Raw genomic sequence first — 20208 nt, 5'->3', positions numbered from 1 at the left:
ATGCAAATTTAGAAAATTGGGTAGCTATTATAGCTTTAAAACTAGTAGTAAAAAGAAAAGAAATTGGGAAGCTATAGCATCTCGTTTTCCTCCTTGCTCGACTCCAAAAATGATACTTATCTACGATAGTCTAACAAAAATGGTCAACAAGTAGTTGAAGCATTGAGCTTTGGACAATGTGGGATTTGTCTAACTGTTGGCCTTTTTTTAAAAAAAAAATAGTGTAAGTGTGAGGGGTCGAATTTAAGACCTATCACTTGTATTCGTTTATTTCATGTCACTTAATTCATTTCTTCCTTGAGAAAATTGTTGACTACTGCATTTTGAGAGCATGCATGCACTCATTAATACGAGCAAGTCATCATGAGAACAAAATTACTAATGTTTCTTTCTTTTGATCATTTTTTTCACCTTCACTTCGCTTTTCTACGTATTAATACTTGAACCTTTTGTAATTTGGGACGTCTCAAAGGCAAATCGTAGGCAGTAGAAGGTGTGAAGGATGATTTTAGTTGAATAGAGAGCACTACTGATATCATATAGGTTAGTACTTAAAAAAGATTTTGAGGGGTGTCATGAATGCAAATTATGAGACGATTTTGAGGGGTGTCTAGTAAGAACAGCATCAATGATGATGACATATTCTTTTTGTTCAGAATTCGGATTGAGTCATTAATTTGCTCCGGGGGAAAAAAAAGAAGAAGAAAACGGAAATACCGGAAGAACAACTGCCTGCCTGCCGCTTTTCTAGAGAAGCGTGTAAGTAAGTAAGTAACGTAAGAAAGGGAAGGCGCGAATGACGCTTGGTTTGGGGCCTCTCTCAGCCGCTGCCGTGGATCGCGCTACGATATCGGCTCCAAATAAAGTTGATTTTAATTGACAGTGTAATTGAGATTGGGACTAAAATAGTGATTGCTTTTCCGGGACCTCATTGCTTACCTTTCTTGATTATGGTACTCTCTTGGGAACGCATCTTTGGTTAGCAAAAAAAAGAAAGAATTTTTTTCCTTTCTCGACCAAAAAAAGCACCATTTTTTCAAAAGAGTCGAAGAACCCGCCCGTGGATTGTGCAATTACTTTATAGCATATGCTTGGGGATGTCAAAAAATTTGATGAGATAAATCAAAAAGGAATCTGGACATCAATTCAGAATTTCAAGTAACCATTTGGCATTAAATTCGAACGTGTTTTTTTTTTTTTTTTTTTTTTATCAAACGGCAACAGTTAGTCCACCTTACTTCTACTCCGATTCTAACCTAGATTAGAAGGAATCGGGGGAGGGGGGAGAAAGGCCCGATGGGACCTAGAAAAATCGACAGAGACCGAACTATCATTGGACCAGACGGGTGCGTAGATTTAAAATAAGTTACATATAGTGACACATTGATGGGAAGCAATATTTGACTTGCTACTCCACCAAAACTTAAAATCTTTGTTAGTGACCAACGGTCCTTTAATTCGAAGGTGCTTACAAGAGGAGAAACTTAGAGAGAAGTTCCCCACTTAATGTTGGCATTTACGTCCTTCAATCTAAAAAGGTTCATACATTACATTATGGATTAATGTGAATTATTTTCATTTTTTATTTTTTTGGAGGAGGGGTGTGGGGGGGGGGGGGGGGAGGGGGGGGAGAAGGATAATCAATAATGTAAGGTGGAGGACAGTTGACGGCTGAGAGCATGAGACGAAGGAATAATAAATAATGGCCTAGAATCTGGATATTGTCTTTTGCATGCGCGCCGGTCTAAGTCCAGAGACGGATTAATCATCAATTGATGGATAGTGTTCCCCTGATTTTGGGGACAAAGCTACTCCGAGTTTTGAAATTAAGGACATATTGCGGCGGTAGTAAAAAGCACGTCATTTTGAAGTTTAATTAAAAAAGAACATGGATTATCTCTGTACACTAGCAGCATTAATTGTGATCAAACTGAAAAACGTCCACCAAAATCTACTTCTACATTTACTAATGAGTAGATTTTATATACACGCTGTCACTGTTGAATCCTTGACTTGTATACAAAAGTTGAATTGAAGATTACCCTGCATGCATTTCGGGCATTCACTGAAATCTCACCATGCATGCGAGCGAGTGAGTGAGTGTATGTGAATTGCATAAGGTCCATAAATGCGAGGAATTTATGGATATTTTTGTCAGTACAATATGTAAAACAATGCTACTCTTTTATTTTTTTGTTGGGTATTTCTTGGCTGTATGTAATGCTCAAGATTAGCCTCCGGAGCATTAAATACGAAAAACTTTTGCTTTTCATTTGATCTGAAAAATAGAGAGCGTGTCAACCAAAGGTAATGACTGATTACAAAGGTAATGACCTTATTATACACACACACACACACACACTAACTAAAGCAAAGATACTAGAACAAGTAATTTGTTTTGTCACAAAGCAAAGATACTAGAACAAGTACGCAATTGTGTTCATGAAATGAAGCAATCTAAAAATGAACCATACGTTTTCCAGGTGCTTTACGCCTCCTCATGCACTAATTACATTATCCTTACTTTTTCGTGTGTGTGTGTGTGTTTTTTTTTTATCCCTTTTCTTTAAACGTGGCATTGTTATATGCTGGTTTTGTTATTTAGCTTGTAAAAATTGCAATATTTGCATTTCAATTTTTTTCCCTTTAATAGCGGCGGATCCTTTTAACTTGTAACCTTCAATATCTATCTCCTGAACAACCTTCACTGCCGACCAAAACAAGGAGGGACAAAAAAAAAAAAAAAAAGGAAAAGAAAAGAAGTTTGATATTTTTTTGGATATTAAATACCATGCGTTTGATGAATTACTTTAAAAATTTGTGTTATATAGAACTTAACTTGTAGAATTCTCTTTGTTATGACCGGATGATCTGGGGGCCCAGGGAAGCGGTATTGGGCTCCTGCATCTAAGAAGAGGAAACAAATCTACGACGACGTTGGCCTGGTCCAAACTAATGTCAACATTCGTAATAAAGTTTTGCGATGCCCGGAACTAGAAGTGCAGTGCACATTATTATTTTAAAATTTAACACAGACTTGTATTTAGTATTTACTCAGTTAATATAAATTGATTAGTTTAACAGACCAATTTTGAGAATCAAAACATTTCTTGTTCTTTAGCAAAAATAATAAAAACCTTACTAACACAATGTGGACACGTGGAGAAGACATCTTGAATGGATATAAATTTAATTAAACCTAAGGCAACATTTTGTCTTTGGATTACAATTACACTTTTCTTCCTTTCTTTATTAGTATAATTAAAGTACTAACAATGAACCAGTTTACAATTAACACAACTATTTTTTTTTAGGGTTATTATCACTTTACCTCTTTAAACTATATCACTACTATCAGTTTATCTCCTAACGTTATCTTTTAGTCACTTTACCCCCATAAGTAATTGAACTCAACATGTTAAGAAATTTTGGACAAAAATACCCTTTTGTCCTATAACATTACTACACTGTTATTATTACTTTATTCCTTTAAATTATTGTGATATAATCGATTTAATTCCTAACATTATTTTCTTGGCATTGTACTTCATCGTTAATCTAACTATTATGGTAAAAAAATTTTAAATATATTTACCCTTATATATATAATTAAAAATAAAAAATTTAGAATGATTATTCTTCTTTTTTTCACTTTAAGAAATCCAAAAATATAAAAATAAAAGAGTTTTCTCAAATTTCTTTTTTCATACTTATTAATACCATGAAAAGAAAAAGAGATAGGAAAGAAGGAGAGAGAAAATTAGATTTTGCAAAGAAAAAAAAAAGTCTAACATTATCGTATTAATTTAAGATTATTGGAATTAGAATTGAAATCTGGTGGTAAATAGTAAAGTAAAATAATTTTAAAATAATAAAAGTATTTAATTCTTTCTTATTTGTACTTTCTAAAAAAAGAATTGAGCTCTCTCTATCTATCTCTCTCTCCCCCTCTCCCTCCCCCTTCCGATCTTTCTTTTTTTTAATATTAATAAGATTGCCAAGAAGAAAGAAATTAATACATTGACTTTTTTTCTTGATACTAAAGAGGGGAAGAGTCATTCTAAATTTTTTATTATTTTTATTATACAGAGAGGAGAGTACTTTTTTCTAAAGTTTTTAAACTTGTTAAGTTGGTTTAATGGTGGAATAAATTGTCTAAGAAATAACTCTATAAGGTAAATTGATAATGAGACTATAGTTTATGAGGGTAAAATGATAATAACTTTAAGGGCTAAACTTGTCTTTTTTACTTTAATTAACAAACTCCGTTAAATTTGACCACTAGTTTTAGGGATAAAATGACAAAAAGATAACGTTAAGGGAGAAATTGATAGTGACACCGAACGTTAATAGGGTATATAGTGTGAGTGGAAGAATTCGAATTCGAAATTTCTTACTTACACTCCCTCCATTTAAAACTACCGATCCATAATATCATATTTGCTTCTCGTGAATTCCATCTACGCTTAACTATATTAAAGTTTGGCAATCATTATTGTTTTTGGTGAACATTGATAAAATAGAATCTTTATGCCTAGGAACTTTTTATTTTTATTCTTTCTTCCAGTACTTCTTGAATTAGCTAAAAATTAACAGCACAATGACATCAAAATAGACTTTAAAACGTTAAGCTAAAGAAAGTAATATATTCTTGCTTTTGCTTTAACTAATATTTGCAGGCTGCTTCTTATCCACAAAAATTCTTCTTCGCAAAAACCTCTTCCTATATGTTTAAAGTCCTCCTATTCCAATGCCTGAGAATTGTGAGACTTGAGGTTGCAGAGATGAATGATGGCCATGATAAAAGGCATTAATTTGGCATCTAGAATGATTTTCCGATAAAGCAATTGTGCTTGAGGGAGACGTGGTGAATATCACTGATGCATAGAAAGTTCATTTGATTTGACATGAGAAATATATAAAATGATGCTACTTAAATCACATCTACAACGAACTCAGACTATGAACATTCTATGGATGGTAGAGTAGATAAATAAAGTAGGTCATCGATGAGGTCCATTTTTGTGTGTGTCAACATATTCACAAAAGTACTTTATACTTTGCAATACTGGCTAACTAACTTGCTGTCTGTATGCTTTTTCTAGCAATCCAACGGAGATAGCTGGGAATCTTTCCACACTGCATCACATCTAACATCTCTAGCAAAATAAGCCATATATACCTTTAGCTATACGGTTTACTTTTCTAGTTGCAAAGGAAAAGGAGCATGACAAATCAGATAGCAAACTTAGGATATCTTCTAACACACGTATGCTTGCGAGTGCATCGTGATTTGGATCCTCGATTCTGAGTTGACGCATGAAGCTCAATGTTATTCCAATTCTGTTCTCTTACTTTTTTCTGAGGCTAACCTCACTGCTTTTACTGTAAGTTACTCCCTTGAGTCTTTCATGGGTAAATAAGGGCATTTCCTCCCCCAAGTCTCTCATGGCTCAATGACTATGCAAAAAATGTATCTATGTTCATGAAATGGGATAAAGAGGTTCTATCCTTTTTTTTTTTTTTTTTTGGGGTTTGGTTAGTATAAAAGCAAGCAATACATATAGGTCCAATTCTATAAGCAAATGCTTAGTTTTCCTTGCACCCGTTTTGCAAAGTGAGTGTTTTGGGTGTTTGTCTAAAACTTTACTGTAAAAGTAGTTGTAGAAAAAATTTTTGATGTATGTAAATTTTTGGATATTTTGAAGTATATAGTTTAAAATTTTTGAAAATTTTTTTAAGTTTGATGTAGTTAAAGCTTTAAAAAACTTGTAGCAGACAAGTTTGGCTAAAAACTTGCTTGCCAAACCAGGCCATTATTCTTCAATTGATATAGGTCCAGTATCTTGCATCGAACCTCTACTAACATACTTTATAGGTTTTTTAATTGTTACTTGTGTAGTTAATTGTTGTAGATATCATTAAAAGTGTGTAAATGGCTTGAAAACATTCAGTACACTTATTCTAATGTGCTAAACACCAATCCAAGGCAAAAAGTACACATCATGGCAGTGGCCAATAGAACATCAGTGGCATGCCACTGAAAATCATAGAAGCCATTGACTGACATGTTTAACTGGTAAATATTTAAGAAAATCAGATATGGACACAAGGAACACGAAAAAGAAAATAAAAAATCAAAATTATTATGGAAGGATAAACAGTTAAGAGAGATAGAAAGTGGGATAAAAAATGGTCAGAACCAGTATAAATTTCCCTATTTTATATTCTTGTCTTGATCCTTCTATTACTTTGTTTTTTTTTTTTTTTGGTACCAGCGGTTAATCAATTCATTAATTCAAGAGCAAGACAGAGTGTTATTCGAATGAATTTAATCTAGTTTAATCAATTGATACAATCTTGTTACCAAGTGAAAAGTAAATTTAATCTAGTTTAGTCAATCCATAAAATCTCATTACCATGTGAAATGCAGTATCTCTACAACAAAAATTACTGTATAAATCCAATTAGGGCTCAAACTGCTTAACCAGGTAATATGCACACGCAGAAGATTCTAATAGAACCAACCAACTGATGATTTGACATGTTTAGTTAAATGGTGATTGTGTAAAAGAATGATAGACTTTCAATGAAAGTTTTATACTACGAGAGTAATAACACCAACAGAAGGATAAATAGCTTTGTAGTGCAATATAGCACAAAAAAGAATATATATCACCTTGTCTATAATTGTGATTTGAGCCTCGGTTGGCCAATAATGACAGTCTTACTTAAAAGAGTTCCTTTTGAACTTTTTATATGGATGTTGATCCTTTTCTAACCCATAAAAAGAAAAGGGAAAAAAAAAGACGATGCTTCTATCAAATGATACATCTATCTCCTATGAGAATCCTAAATGTAATTATACCAGTACAGATTGCAATTGTACTTTGAAGTTTGAACGATAATATACTTCTGAATTTCAATTGAAGTCTTTGTTGGTGAAAACCGAAGTACGAGTGTAATTAAGCAAGTAGAGTTTTGATCTAATCGAATCGAATTTTAGTATTATTTTACGAAATTTGAACTCGAGTTCGAGATCGATGAGTTCAAAATGTCAAAGCTCAAGCTCGAGGTTAAAAAAATAAAAAAATAATTATTTTATTTTTAAAAAATAAATAAAATAATAATTTTTTAATAAATATTATAAATATATATAATTTTACTATTAAAAAATATATATATATATATATATATATATATATATATATATATATATATATAATCGAGTATGCACGAACTAACCAATTTAATACTTTTGAACTCGAAGTCAATTTAATCAATTCAAATTTGATATTGATCGAGTTGGAATTGAGTTCCAACTTAGGATTCGTTTGCAGCGCTTGAGCTAGATAGACAGAAGAGCCGTGGAATTTGGAAGAAGAAGCAGATGACAGCACCCTCTGACCAGTCCACGGAGAGAGAGAGAGTAACACGGACCAACTCAAGTTGTTGCAGATGATATGATGTGTCCATGGGTCCCTAATTTCATTATACTCGCCGTTGCCGGCGCCATACTACCGGCCCGGGTTTTCTCTTTTTAACAGGTTATTTAACCTTACATTCTTTTCCCAATACCAGTCAATTTCTCCTTGGCTTTCTGCGCTAGTAGACTTACCTCCATGCCTATCTGCATTAATTTTAGTAAAAGTATTACATTGCCTTGACGGCAACGAAGAGAGGATGGCTATATATGGACTGTCCGCCAAATGCAAATGTGGATACAAGTTCTTCTTGCATGGAACCATTAATTACTGCTATTTGCTAGCCACAGCAAAATAACAAGGAAAATTAAAAGAAATCCAGTAGCGCTGTCTGCTACTCAAGAACATCGCTGAATTTATCTTGGTCTTTTCTCCATCAATAAACATCTAATCGTTATCCTCAAAAGGAGAAGCACGTAAAAGTTTCTCTGGAATCAGCAACTCATATAAAAGGATAAGTAATTATTAGTCTTTTGCCAGGAGTGCAATGGTTAAATTAATCTGTGATGTTGCCCTCAAACTCAAACTACATGAGATGGGTACGTACGTGATCAACCTAAAGCGGGAAGTTATTCAGATTTTCCCACATGATCAACCTGCAGCTACAAGTACAATGCGTGCACAAAACAAACTAGAACAGATATAGCAAAAAAGAAAGACGAGTTTCTTGAATTCCCCATCTAAGATCAGAATCAGATGGTCACTCCCTGAAGCAAAGATGGTCAAGGACGTTCATCCACATATATCATGACGATCAACTTCAAATCTATGTGCCACCTTTTCTTGTTTCTTTTTTCCCCATTTTTTGGTGGCAAGAGCTATGCGCTCTTCTTCATCATGAATGAGTATGATCGATCTCTTTAATTTGTATGGCAGTATTCGTTAAAAATTCGGTAGGGTAACAACTCTTGCCGTAGCAATATGAATTTTAAGAATACCATCCATAATTCAAGGATCAAATTAAACCAACCACATGGGATAAGCAAATCAGCTATATTTAGCAGCCCCTCCGGCCTTTCTTTGTTTTTGTTTTTTTCCCTCGTCAACCTTTCGCAAAACCTCAATCCCATGAATTCTTCGGCAGACGTTCGGCTTTCAACCAATCAACTCTCTCTCTGTCTCTATTCTCATACTCTTTCTTCTCACCCCACTTTACGTGATAGTGATACCCCACCCCTGCATGCATGATGCATCATCGAACGAATCTCCATAGTTAAATCAATTTAGCAAACCACCGTCACCGGAAAACCTACTTAACTTCCGCCGCTAGGTTTTCTATTTTTAGCAACTCTTCTTATCATCAGCACCTTATAAATAGCGCCCTCCTCCCACAATTCATCATATCCCCCTCGTCAGTCATCAACCACTCAAATTAACAGCCTCCAGCATTATAGCAACACACATCATTCTATTGTGTCCATCAATCAATGGCAAGTTGTAGTAGAAGAATAAGCCATCTTTTTGGACTAGCTGCTGCACTGGTAGCACTACTGTTACTAGTTCTTGCTTGTGAAGCTAGCGGTAGTACGGTTGCAAGAAATGGTGCAGGATTTGTTAGGACTCAGGGTCCTCGTTTTGTTCTGAATGGCTCACCATTTCTCTTCAATGGATTCAATTCCTATTGGCTGATGCACGTAGCCGCTGACCCTAGCGAGAGGCATAAAGTGTCTGAAGTGTTGAGAGATGCCTCCGCTGCCGGTCTCTCGGTATGCAGAACCTGGGCTTTCGGCGATGGAGGCGACCGTGCACTTCAAATATCACCTGGAATTTATGATGAACGTGTTTTTCAGGTTCATTATTATTATTTTTTTCAAGCACTTCTATTTTTGTATTGCAACTAGCTAGCTTAATTATAATGCTGGTGTACGTGGTATACCACTATACAGGCGCTGGATTTTGCGATTTCTGAGGCAAAGAAGCATGGAATTCGTTTGATATTGAGTTTTGTGAACAATTACAATGACTTTGGGGGTAGAAGGCAGTATGCTCAGTGGGCTCGAAATGCAGGAGCACACGTCAACGGTGACGATGATTTCTACACGCATCCCACCATCAAAGGCTACTACAAAGATCACATCAGGGTAAGACTAAGAGAAAGCTGCAATTAAGAGTCGGTAATTATGTTTCCATGCACGTCTTCCAGATTTATTTTCTTTAATCTGGACGAATAATGCTTTTTTTTTTTTTTGGGAAATGTACATATGGTTCGCGTTTGCAGAGAGTGGTGACAAGGTTCAACACAATTACAAGAATTTCGTACAGGGATGATCCCACAATCATGGCATGGGAACTCGTGAACGAGCCCCGCTGCCAAGCTGATTACTCCGGAAGGACAGTCAATGTGAGGACTCGTTGCCGTAGTGCATTTTTCGGGCACGACCATTTCATTTGAAATATGTATATTGGTTAGAGTTTTTTTTTAATACATTGTGCTGAAATGAATGAATGAATGAGTTGAAATGTTGTTGATCATAGGAATGGACTCGAGAGATGGCAAGTTTCGTGAAGTCATTGGACCGGAAGCACTTGCTGGAGATTGGCATGGAAGGATTTTATGGGGACACAAAGCCCGAAAAGAAACAATTTAATCCTGGTTACCAAGTTGGAACAGATTTCATAAGCAGCAATCTCCTCAGGGACGTTGATTTCGCCACCATCCATGCATATCCAGATCAATGGTAAATTAAAAAAAAAAAAAAAAGAAGAAAAAAAAAGTTATATCAACCAATAATCCCATGGTTTTAGCAATCAAAATGAGATTTTTTATGAATTTTCTGCTATATTTTTTAATTTCTATTATATATTACTTTTTTGAATCTGTTGTATTTATTTTTTACGTAATTAATAGTTATTGGATTTTAAGGAAACAAAAAAGAATTAAAACATGATATTTATGTAGGAGAAATAGCAATATAATAAAAAGTGGGACAGAGAGTGGCACAGAGTGTGGGACAGAAGATTCGTTGTGGAAAGCAAGCATGATATAATTAATTCCTTCTTAACGTAATGTTAATCTTTTAATTTCAGTTTAAATGCCAATCGCATCCTAAAAAGCCGACATGATCTCACATATTAATACATTGGGTGGCAGGTTATCTGGAAAAGATGACAAAGCACAGTTGGTATTTATGCAGAGGTGGATGTCAAGCCATTGGGAAGACTCGAGGACCATACTGAAAAAGCCGCTAGTCATCGCGGAATTTGGCAAGTCCAGCAGAGATCCAGGCTACAGCTTGAGAGCGAGAGACGATTACATGAGCAACGTGTACAGAATAACATACGGCTATGCAAGGAGCGGAGGAACCATGAGCGGAAGCTTAATATGGCAGCTCATGGCCCAAGGAATGGATTCGTACGACGACGGATACGCTGTTGTGTTAGGCCGGAATCCTTCAACCACCGCAATCATGTCCAGACAAGCCCATGCCATGAGTGCTCTGTCCCATTTGGTCGCCGGAGCTGATGACGCCCACGGCCAGGGCCAGGAGGCTCACCCAAGATTGATGAACCATCGTCATCCTTCCCGCAGAGCACTGCTTCATCAGGCAAAGCAGCACGGCCATCATCGTTCGTCATCCCAACTGCTCTGAGAGTATTGGCTCTTGATGCATGGGGTCATATTTGATTAGTACTATTAAATTCTTGAATAATGAAAATTGATTCTGCATTAAATATCTGTACTTCTTAATTTCAAAGATGTACAAATTTTTAGTGTGGCACGCAAATCCTTGATCGATGCATCACCTTCAATTTAAAAAGCTTGAGAATCTGCATGGAAATTCTCGTACCTTAATGCAGGATATATAGAGGTTAATTACAAATTCTATATGTTTTTATGCAAAGTTGTAACCAATGAAATAAAAGTGTGATTTACCTTCAATTAATGGATCCAGTGCTATCTTTCGTTTGGTTATTTGAAATGATGTTCTTTCTTGACTACTTGATGTAGTTTTGATTTGTATTTTTTTTTCTTTCAAGGTTTTTTGTCCTTGTTGACTTTTTCTATGCTCTTAAGTGGTCAAATGGATCGGCAAATTGCACTTAGAAGTTTCAGAATAAAAGCTCATTTGAGTTTGATAAATGGTATTTGGCAATAATGATATACATATAGTAAGTAATTAAATGCAGTGATGACGTGCTATAATTGATAAATAAGGCAAGAGGAAAGGGATCCACTAACGTTTTACAACTCATTACCGTGTAAATTAGCTCTAAACCAATAAACTAAACCCAATGTTTTAAAGTATTAAGTTTGTATATATAGGTACTCTGGAGGCCAACTGTGGATTTGTCCACCTCAGCACCGTCTTGGGGTTAAGGGTGAACCCTTGAAACCCTTGTAGCGCTTGAAAGGAGCTTTCCCAGGATTCGATCCCTGGTCTCTTGTACAAGGGGTCTTGGAGATGTTTCCTGGTACCACTTGAGCTACAGAAACGTGGGCCGACAGGTGGACCTGCGAGGTGGGCCGTGCAACCCAATTACTGAATTGCCCTTTCTCTCTCCTCCAAGATCAAATCCGGGTCCATCCTCCGAATGGGCGACATGTCCCTCACGTTTGCTCTTTTTTTCCTGGTACCACTTGAGCTACAGGAACATGGGCCGACAGGTGGGCCTGCAAGGTGGGCCATGCAACCCAATTACTGAATTGCCCTTTCTCTCTCCTCCAAGATCAAATCCGGGTCGTCCATCCTCCGAATGGGCGACATGTCCCTCACGTTTGCTCTTTTTTTTCTAGCCTTCAAGGAAACATCCCCAAGACCCCTTATACAAGGGACCAGGGATCGAATCCTGGGGAGGTCCCTCTCCAAGCGCTACCAGGGTTTCAAGGGCTCACCGTTAACTCCAAGACGGTGCCGAGGTGGACAAATCTACAATTGGCCTCCACAGGTACCATATTGAAGTGATGGATTATGTGTATTACTAGATTGTCTTATTATTAGCAAATCATTCACGGCGAGATGTTTATATTGGATTTTGACAACCCAATGCTCAAATATATATTTTCTTTTGTTAATCAATGGGGGCAAATTGATAAATTAGTAAGGCAAAAAAAAAATAAATAAATATATATATAGTGAATTTTAAGCATAAAAAAAAAAAGAAATTTTATTGATCTGCCACTCCCTACCCTTTTCTTTCTTTCTTTCTTTTTTTTGTTTTGTTTTGTTTTGGAGTCTTTGACCAATATTCAGATAGCCAATTGCGTAATTAGCTTAGATGCCACATACATACAGACATGTGCATTTGCATCCGTCACACTCACACACGTTAGTTAGTTTGGCATTTTGCCTCTGGCGGCGGCTTCTCTCATCTCATCAAAACTTGAAAAGAAGAAAAGAAAAGGCAAAAGTCTCCGCATTTGCCAATTTCATCATCCGGGTTTTGCTTTAACTTCATCTCAGCAAATTGATAGTAATTGATTTATATGCATTTGCATTGCATGTTCCGGATTTGATTAACTGAAATTAAGGCTCTGTCTTTTCAAGACAGTTTCCCGCACAAAGATTTCGAGACGGTTTGATGCTAAACTTTCATTCATTCATCCCGTCGGAGGAAAGGCAGGCAATACTCGGCTGAAAAATGTTTCCACCACCATTGAGTTCAAGAATTGGATGGCCTTCTCAGATTTAATGCTCTTAGGCGTCTTGTATTGATTCAAAGAAGCACCCTCGGAAAGAAACAGGTCCATGAGGCCGTCAAACGTTCCCCGTTTCACAACTCTAATTTCCAACCGATCGATTACATTGCTTCGCCTCCGCAGTGTCTTGTACATCCCATCTAATGATTCTTCCACCACATTGCAGCATCCTTCCATTTGAACCCTCTCAAGCACTGCAGCTATTCCCGCATTTTCTCTCATTTGAAGCTCCCAGAAGAGAACGTAGTGCCCTGGAAAACTGGACATGTCTGCATAGCTGCTGTAGTCTGTGAGAAGGTAGCCAAGTGGTTCAAGGATTTGCATGGCTTTTGAAACTGCTTTCAAGAGGCCTTCTTCAGTTGTTTTATCCAAGTCTATGCTCAAAACCACATTACGCCGTTGCACAACTTTGAATTGAGGGGTGTTGTTATGGAAATCAGTTACCATGAGAACATCTCCAACTCTATATCTGTAAAGCCCTGTAGCGTACAGGAAGGAGGCAATGCTAAAAATTTAGACTTGAGGGTTTTTCTATTTTTTATTTTGGGCAACGAGGCATTAAAGAAGTTTAGAACACTGGAAACAAGAAAAGTTACCATTCACATAGCTAGTGTTTGTATGTAACTTTTAACTCAGTCATTTGATTGTGGACACCAACGAGGCATATACTAAATTGAAGAAGGACAATGCAAGCAAAGTTGAAGAGTAAAGAGAGCCAACCTGTAAAGGTAGTTACTACTAGTTCATACTGCTGACCAATTTGCACATTGACAAGATCGACGAGTTCACCCAGCGTACTCATGCAATTAGTATCATTATCTTGGCTATGCTCTTGTGTAGTACTCTGCTTATGACCTAGTGGCAAAAACTCGTAGTAGGCCATCCATGGTACAAGAGTGTAAGACACATTGTAAGGGTCGCTCAATGGCTTCAAGTTGAGACCAAAAAATCCCTCGGAAGCCGCATAGTACATTGAAACTAAAGGCACCCCACCACAGTAGAACTCAAGGTTTGGGATATATTGGGTCATAGTCCCTGTACTGACGACCTCAATGCACTTGGTTCGAGGCCAAAGCCTCTTGACTATTCCTCCCCATGATCCTGATCTACATTCAATTTCAATTGAATCAGCTAAGCAGGGCATCTGTTGGCTCAAAATCGAAGATACAGCCTTCTGGCATCCAGGATCAATGATCCAATCACTGATATGTCCTGTTTTTATGTTGGAACAGAGTTCTTGCCAATGCTCCTCCAAGAATTTGATGACGCGAAGAAATCCGGATGCATAAGTTGTTCCGATTCTCACTACGGCGTCACGCTGCACAAGACCACAAACTAATTGGCAGTACATGCTCTGTTTGATATCTTGACATAATATCACCTCATCTGGGCTAGTGTCATTATTCCAGCAATTAGAACGGTTTTGCATTCTGCTCCTCCTGAAGTTGCTTGATACAGCATTAGTTACCGCCAATCCACCCAAGGTAGTCATTTCTGGCATGATGAATCGAAAGTTCATCTGTTTACCTTGATTCCAGAATTCAATGTGCCTGAATGGAAGCATCAAATACAGCCAAGACAATATCACAATTTGAATTTTGTGGGATCGAGATACAAGTACTTGTTTACACAACTAGGACTAATTTTAAGACACAAGGATTTTTAATTTTCAATAGAAGTTTTATGGTAGTCATTGAGCAACTTCCATAAGTTGCTCAAGCCTCAATGACCAATTAAAACTTGCCAACAAGATAACTAATTAAATGGGTCCAGTTGCTCAACGACCAACTGAAACCTACTTATCTAATACTGTAAACCATCTATATTATATAAGACCTCAAGGGTAATGGCATGAGAGAGTTCATGGTTCAAATTGGACAACTCTCCTTTATCTTAGAATTACTTGTGTTCGGGGAACTCCAGTGAAATCAACAAAACATATTTTGCAACTAGTAGTATATCGAACTTCAGACCTTGATTTTGTTAAGAGTAGGGATTTGGCAAAATCCCTGACAACTAGAAGCTGCATTAGTTGTGGAGATACCTAATTCTAACGTGGAATGCAGAAACCTTTAACAAGTAGTCACTCCTATAATAATTGCAGGTAACTTAGATAAGAAAAATTCATTTGTGAGCAGTAAGCTTGAAGAAAAGAATTCTAAATATGATCACTTGTTTAGTATAGTAGCAGTGAGACTGGCATAGAATGCCCTGCGCCTTGGCTCTTCAGCTGTTGTCGGAATCGCTTTCCGCTTTCCACCGGAAGTTCCTGAGCTGCAATGAAGTGTTAAAAAGTCAGAAGACTCAGAACAGGAACAAATGAGATAGCAATCATTAAAAGAAAAAGGTAAGTTAATACTTAATCTTGAGTCTTTGACCAAGTTATGTTTCGTAAACCAAAGTCGTCTACCTAATCTTTCTTCTCCTTTGGTAAAGCAATCTTTTTTCTCAATTTGCAACTAAATATGTTCACCTCAAGAGTTGAGTATTTTTCTTCCTAAAACAGATTACATGAATTGAGATGGATTAATCTATCAAATTAAATAAGCGAATCTGTAAACAAATTGAAAAAAAAAAAAAAAAGCGGGGGCTAATATTGACTTTTTTTTATTAAAAAATTTTTTTTTTTACCTCAAGAGTAGCTCAGTAATGGGGTGTGCAGATATTAGGTGGGATGACTCTCCGTTGGCTATCCGATCAACGAAAGGCTCGATATCTTGGTATTCTACGACCGGCACCGCCTTCTTGAAAAGTTGCTTATTAGAGTAGCCATTTAAGAAACCTTTCAGATACTGGGTGTTTGCATTTGTTGTTAAAATCTCCTCCAGCAATTCATCCTGTATTTGACTAGCATCAGCAGTCACCTTCTCCAAAAGCTCCAGAATCGCTTCGCTATCTGTTGAATCCAAAGCTGGCAACGGCATGTTTACAGCTAGCTAGCTATCTGCTGCTGCTGCTGCTGCAGTAGTCTAAGTTGAAGCCTGATAATCAAAATCCATCATCATCAATTCAACTGCTTTTTATCTGTTTCTTGGACAGACAATTAATCGGTGATTAAGATGAACGGACTCGGTCAAGAATCAAGGGAATCAATTGAACAAGAAGACAGCTATGCATCTGATTCCGATATGTCACTAGTAGTAGTATCCCGTGTTCCGTGTAGATACCTATGCATCTGATTCCGATACCAGGCACGCAACAATATTTAATCTAGACCCACAAAGCCATGAACAGCAAATTTTTCTCATTTGCCAGCCCAAGAAAGAAAGAGTATCAAACTGAATACTGGTACTAAAAGAAAGATTGCCCTCGCCACCGGCAGGTCGTGCAATATTCGCACATTTGTTTACTAATTAAATTAAATTAAAGAAAAAAACTCCACTGCACTGATATCAAGTATTATCAACCAGACGTACAGTACAGGACGTGGCTTTTTGCTTTTTTAAACTCTGGAAATAAGGAAGCAGTGCGTTGGGAGGTCCATTTGTATTTTGCACAGATGATAATTCTTGTAAAAAAAATTTTTTAAAAGGAAAAAGAAACTTTCTATCACAAATCGAGAAATAATTCTTGTAAAATTTGACATAAACTCGTACAGTTTTCATGTGATCAAGAAGTTGGTGTGTCTACACAAATTCATTGAAAATATACCAAATTTTTGTAAGACATAAACTAACCAGAAGGGAACATCAACGCTACTCTTTTTTTTTTTTTTTTTTTTAGCTTTAGAATATAGTATATTTTTTCAATATGCTTTAAGTCAGTCTCTCATATTTCGATTCTTGATAATTTATGGCAACCCATGTATAATATAATGGGATAATTGCAAAAACCTCCCCTCAGGTTTTTGACATTTGCACTGACCTCTCCTGTGGTTTGAAAAATTACACTAAATGACAAAATTTATCATAAATTAAATATTTGAAAGTAAAATACTTGTAAAGAGTTGGTACTTTAAATGAGTAATGCGTGTTTGCCTATAAATTATACTCTTTAAAATTTATTAATTATTAATTGATTTATAGTACTTTGTCATTCATTGGATATGTAGCACAAAGGACAAATTTAGTACAAAATTCTAATTTCACTCCCTAAAATAATATTTTAATCATTTGGACTAAATTTGCAAAGGATTAGTAACCTCAACGGAGGTCAATGTAATTTTTCAAATCATAGGGGAGGTCAGTGCAAATATCAGAAACCTCAGAAGAAGTTTCTGCAATTATCCCTAATATAATTATTCTCACATTGCACATTTTGAACGGATGGAGACAAATTGGCACTCATTGAAGCTGTTTAATCCTTTTGAGATGAGATGAGATGACAAAGCCTACTATGAAGTTCTAGATTTTCTCCTTTGAATTGCTCTCTCTCACAGTTGTACTGCTCTTCTGAATGCTTTGTGTCTACCTTTCACGGTTGTACATAATTATTATTCCCAAGTAATTGTGGTGGATCTCATTCTTATGTTTTTGTCTCTCATACCTTAGTTAAGAAACACACACACACCGGATATAAACTGAACCCACAACCCAACCCAAAAGGCACATGCTAACTTCCGGGTTGCGTCAAGGAGTTTATATCCAACACACGCACACCTCTCTCTATCGATGTGGGATAGAACTGAGGGAGAGGGGACGGATGTTTTTGTCTCTCACTTGGACCATCTTTTGCATTCTTTGCAAATTTTTTTTTTAACAAAACCACTCGCATGGAAGAAATAATGAAATGATTTGTTTTAGTTGCTCAAAATCAAGTTGGACGAACTTTAGTCTCTAACAAATAAAAATGCTCACTTTCAATCTTTCATCACTTTTTTGATCAAATTTTAACCGGAACATGTCATGAACCCATCACATGATCGATTTTGAAGAGCAAATTTCGCAACCTACTTGATGATGATCCAATTTCTCACGTGTAATCTACCATTTTTCCTAATTATTGCCGACCTAAACCCTAATTTCAAAAACCTAAATACACACCATCCATTTCTCTTTTTTACTATCATTTTCCCACGCCATTCTCACTTCCACCATCGCCGCCACCACCCCCGACCCCCTTCTCATTCCCTCCCCCCAAAAACAACCTCTTTCTCTTCTCTCTCTCTTTCATCGTTTTCTTCCTCCCACCTTATTGGTCTTGTAAATAGAGCTATTTCTTTCACTCTCTATTTTTTTAAATTCCATGGAAATGAATCTCGACAAGTTTCGAACCTTTGTTGTAACTATGTTCATTCTTCAGGCTATATGGCTGATTTTGGGACTTACTAATGTTCTATGTTTCATGTGGGTTGTTTTTGCTGAAAATTCCATGAGTAGCTAGCTGTGTTGAAATGTACAACTATTGTAGCTCCTGTGAGCTTTGCAAGAAAATAGAAGCTAGGAAGACAAATCAATATAGAGAAAGAAAAAAGAAATTAAAAATAGAGAAATTAAAATTTTACTGAAACTAATGTTGGTAAATTAATTAGAGTAAAAGAATAGTTGCATTACTAAAAATATACAGTATGATGCTTTACCATGCATATTAACTTGTATCTTGAATAATATATATGCATATGAAGTAATTAATCCTCTATTTGGTTGGTCCTTTAAAAACACATAACAAGAAGTGAATCCGATCGATGCTGTTTTTATCAGGAAAAAGGGAAGCATAAACTCCCTTTTTCCTTTTTTGGCATATATAGGCGATGGTGCGAGTAATTTTAAAGCTATATATAATAGTGTAGCTATAGTGATTTCACAATTTTTCTTTTTCTTTTTCTTTTGGGCGTATGACGTGCATGGAAACCTTAACATAATTAACAAAGTCGGAACCCATTCTCATACATACACGTTAGTTGCCGCCGCCGCCGCCGGCGGTGGTTTTTTCTCACATAAAGAAGGAAGCAAAAAGCCCCTTCTCGTACCTGAATCTCGGCTTGTGTTTGTGTTGCTTTTCATACCTGAATGAATCTCTTGTCAATTAGCATCATCAAAATGCTCCTTTCCCTGATTAAACTCAAAGCCATTATTATTGGTACCAGAAAACTGACCGATCTTTCTAGCGCCCAAGAATTTGATTTAACTGACTCCATCAAACTAACCAATATTCCTTCCTTCTCTTTTTCTTATTGTCCATCCCATCTTTTTGCATCTTTTTGTGGAGTAACACGTCCTATAAGATGTACCCTATCCAAACATGTGGAAATATTACTGTTCTTAATTTGTAGAACCCAACAAATCTTTTTTTTTGGCATGAAATTAAATCAGCTAGCGTAGGGGCCGGTGAACAATTCAGAATCAGTTCTTCCACAAAAAAATTGGAGTTAGGGGTAAATGTGAGTTCTTGGTTGCAGCAGCATAGCATACATTTCTCATGAAAAGCTAAATTGTATGGCGAAAGGAACATGTCAGAGTATGGTTTCCGATCGTGAGAAAATTTCTCTCTCGCTCGTCAATGTATATAAATGCTTGGGCGGTCAAATATGATCTGATCAATCTTTAATTAGCAATTAATGAGTTTTGCGGGGTGACTAACTGTCTCTTAACAACAGTTCAGTTCAGGGATTAAAAGTAAAACGTCGTCAATATATACTAGTAAAATTGTTAGCAACAAAGCCTGAAGAAGGCGTTTTAATTTGTGCTCGAGACAGAGATATCAAAGGAATGAATTGAACATAAATGATGACTTATGTAAGAAAACGCACAAATTGAACAAGGAAGGCAAATTAATCAGTCGTGATGCAAAAAAAAAATCAGCACATAGGATAATACAACTCTCCATCAATTTGAGGCAGATCCTCGGGGAATTCAGTTGAGATTATATCCCTTGATCTCTCGCCAATTCCATGTTCTTTATTCCGTATGATTTTTGGACCTCATCCCATCATCATCAGCAACTGTTCTAACAAAAAACACCATCACAGATCGCCTTTTAATTGCTTTCTTTCCATACTCACTCAAAATCTGTATCACATGGAAGTTGTTGACTCTCTTCCGTCCTAGTAATAAAGTTCCACAGATTTTTTGTGCAACACTCCAATCCCTCGCCATAAAAGCTCCTTTCTCACCAACTATAAGTACCCGCCAAACCTCACAATTTTTT

General features: G+C 36.5%; 2 protein-coding genes across 2 annotated transcripts; one reads left to right on the top strand and one right to left on the bottom strand.

Moving 5' to 3' along the window:
• The first annotated feature begins 8784 nt into the window (after positions 1–8784).
• Positions 8785–11364, top strand: LOC113714342 (mannan endo-1,4-beta-mannosidase 5-like). The gene is made up of 5 exons (XM_027238144.2): positions 8785–9274; positions 9371–9565; positions 9703–9825; positions 9960–10162; positions 10576–11364. Exons 1-5 carry the CDS (start codon positions 8912–8914, stop codon positions 11072–11074), a joined length of 1383 nt encoding a protein of 460 aa, XP_027093945.2. The 5' UTR covers positions 8785–8911; the 3' UTR covers positions 11075–11364.
• Positions 11365–12882: 1518 nt separating this feature from the next.
• LOC113713345 (indole-3-acetic acid-amido synthetase GH3.17-like) lies at positions 12883–16586 on the bottom strand. Its single transcript, XM_027237058.2, has 4 exons — positions 15754–16586; positions 15295–15396; positions 13843–14672; positions 12883–13601 (listed from the first exon to the last, which is right to left on the bottom strand). Exons 1-4 carry the CDS (start codon positions 16044–16046, stop codon positions 13024–13026), a joined length of 1803 nt encoding a protein of 600 aa, XP_027092859.1. The 5' UTR covers positions 16047–16586; the 3' UTR covers positions 12883–13023.
• Positions 16587–20208: the final 3622 nt, after the last annotated feature.

Source organism: Coffea arabica, chromosome 10c, assembly GCF_036785885.1.
Source record: "Coffea arabica cultivar ET-39 chromosome 10c, Coffea Arabica ET-39 HiFi, whole genome shotgun sequence".
Lineage (NCBI taxonomy): Eukaryota > Viridiplantae > Streptophyta > Magnoliopsida > Gentianales > Rubiaceae > Coffea > Coffea arabica.
The sequence above is the reverse complement of the archived record's forward strand: the minus strand, read 5'-3'. Positions and strand labels throughout refer to the sequence as shown.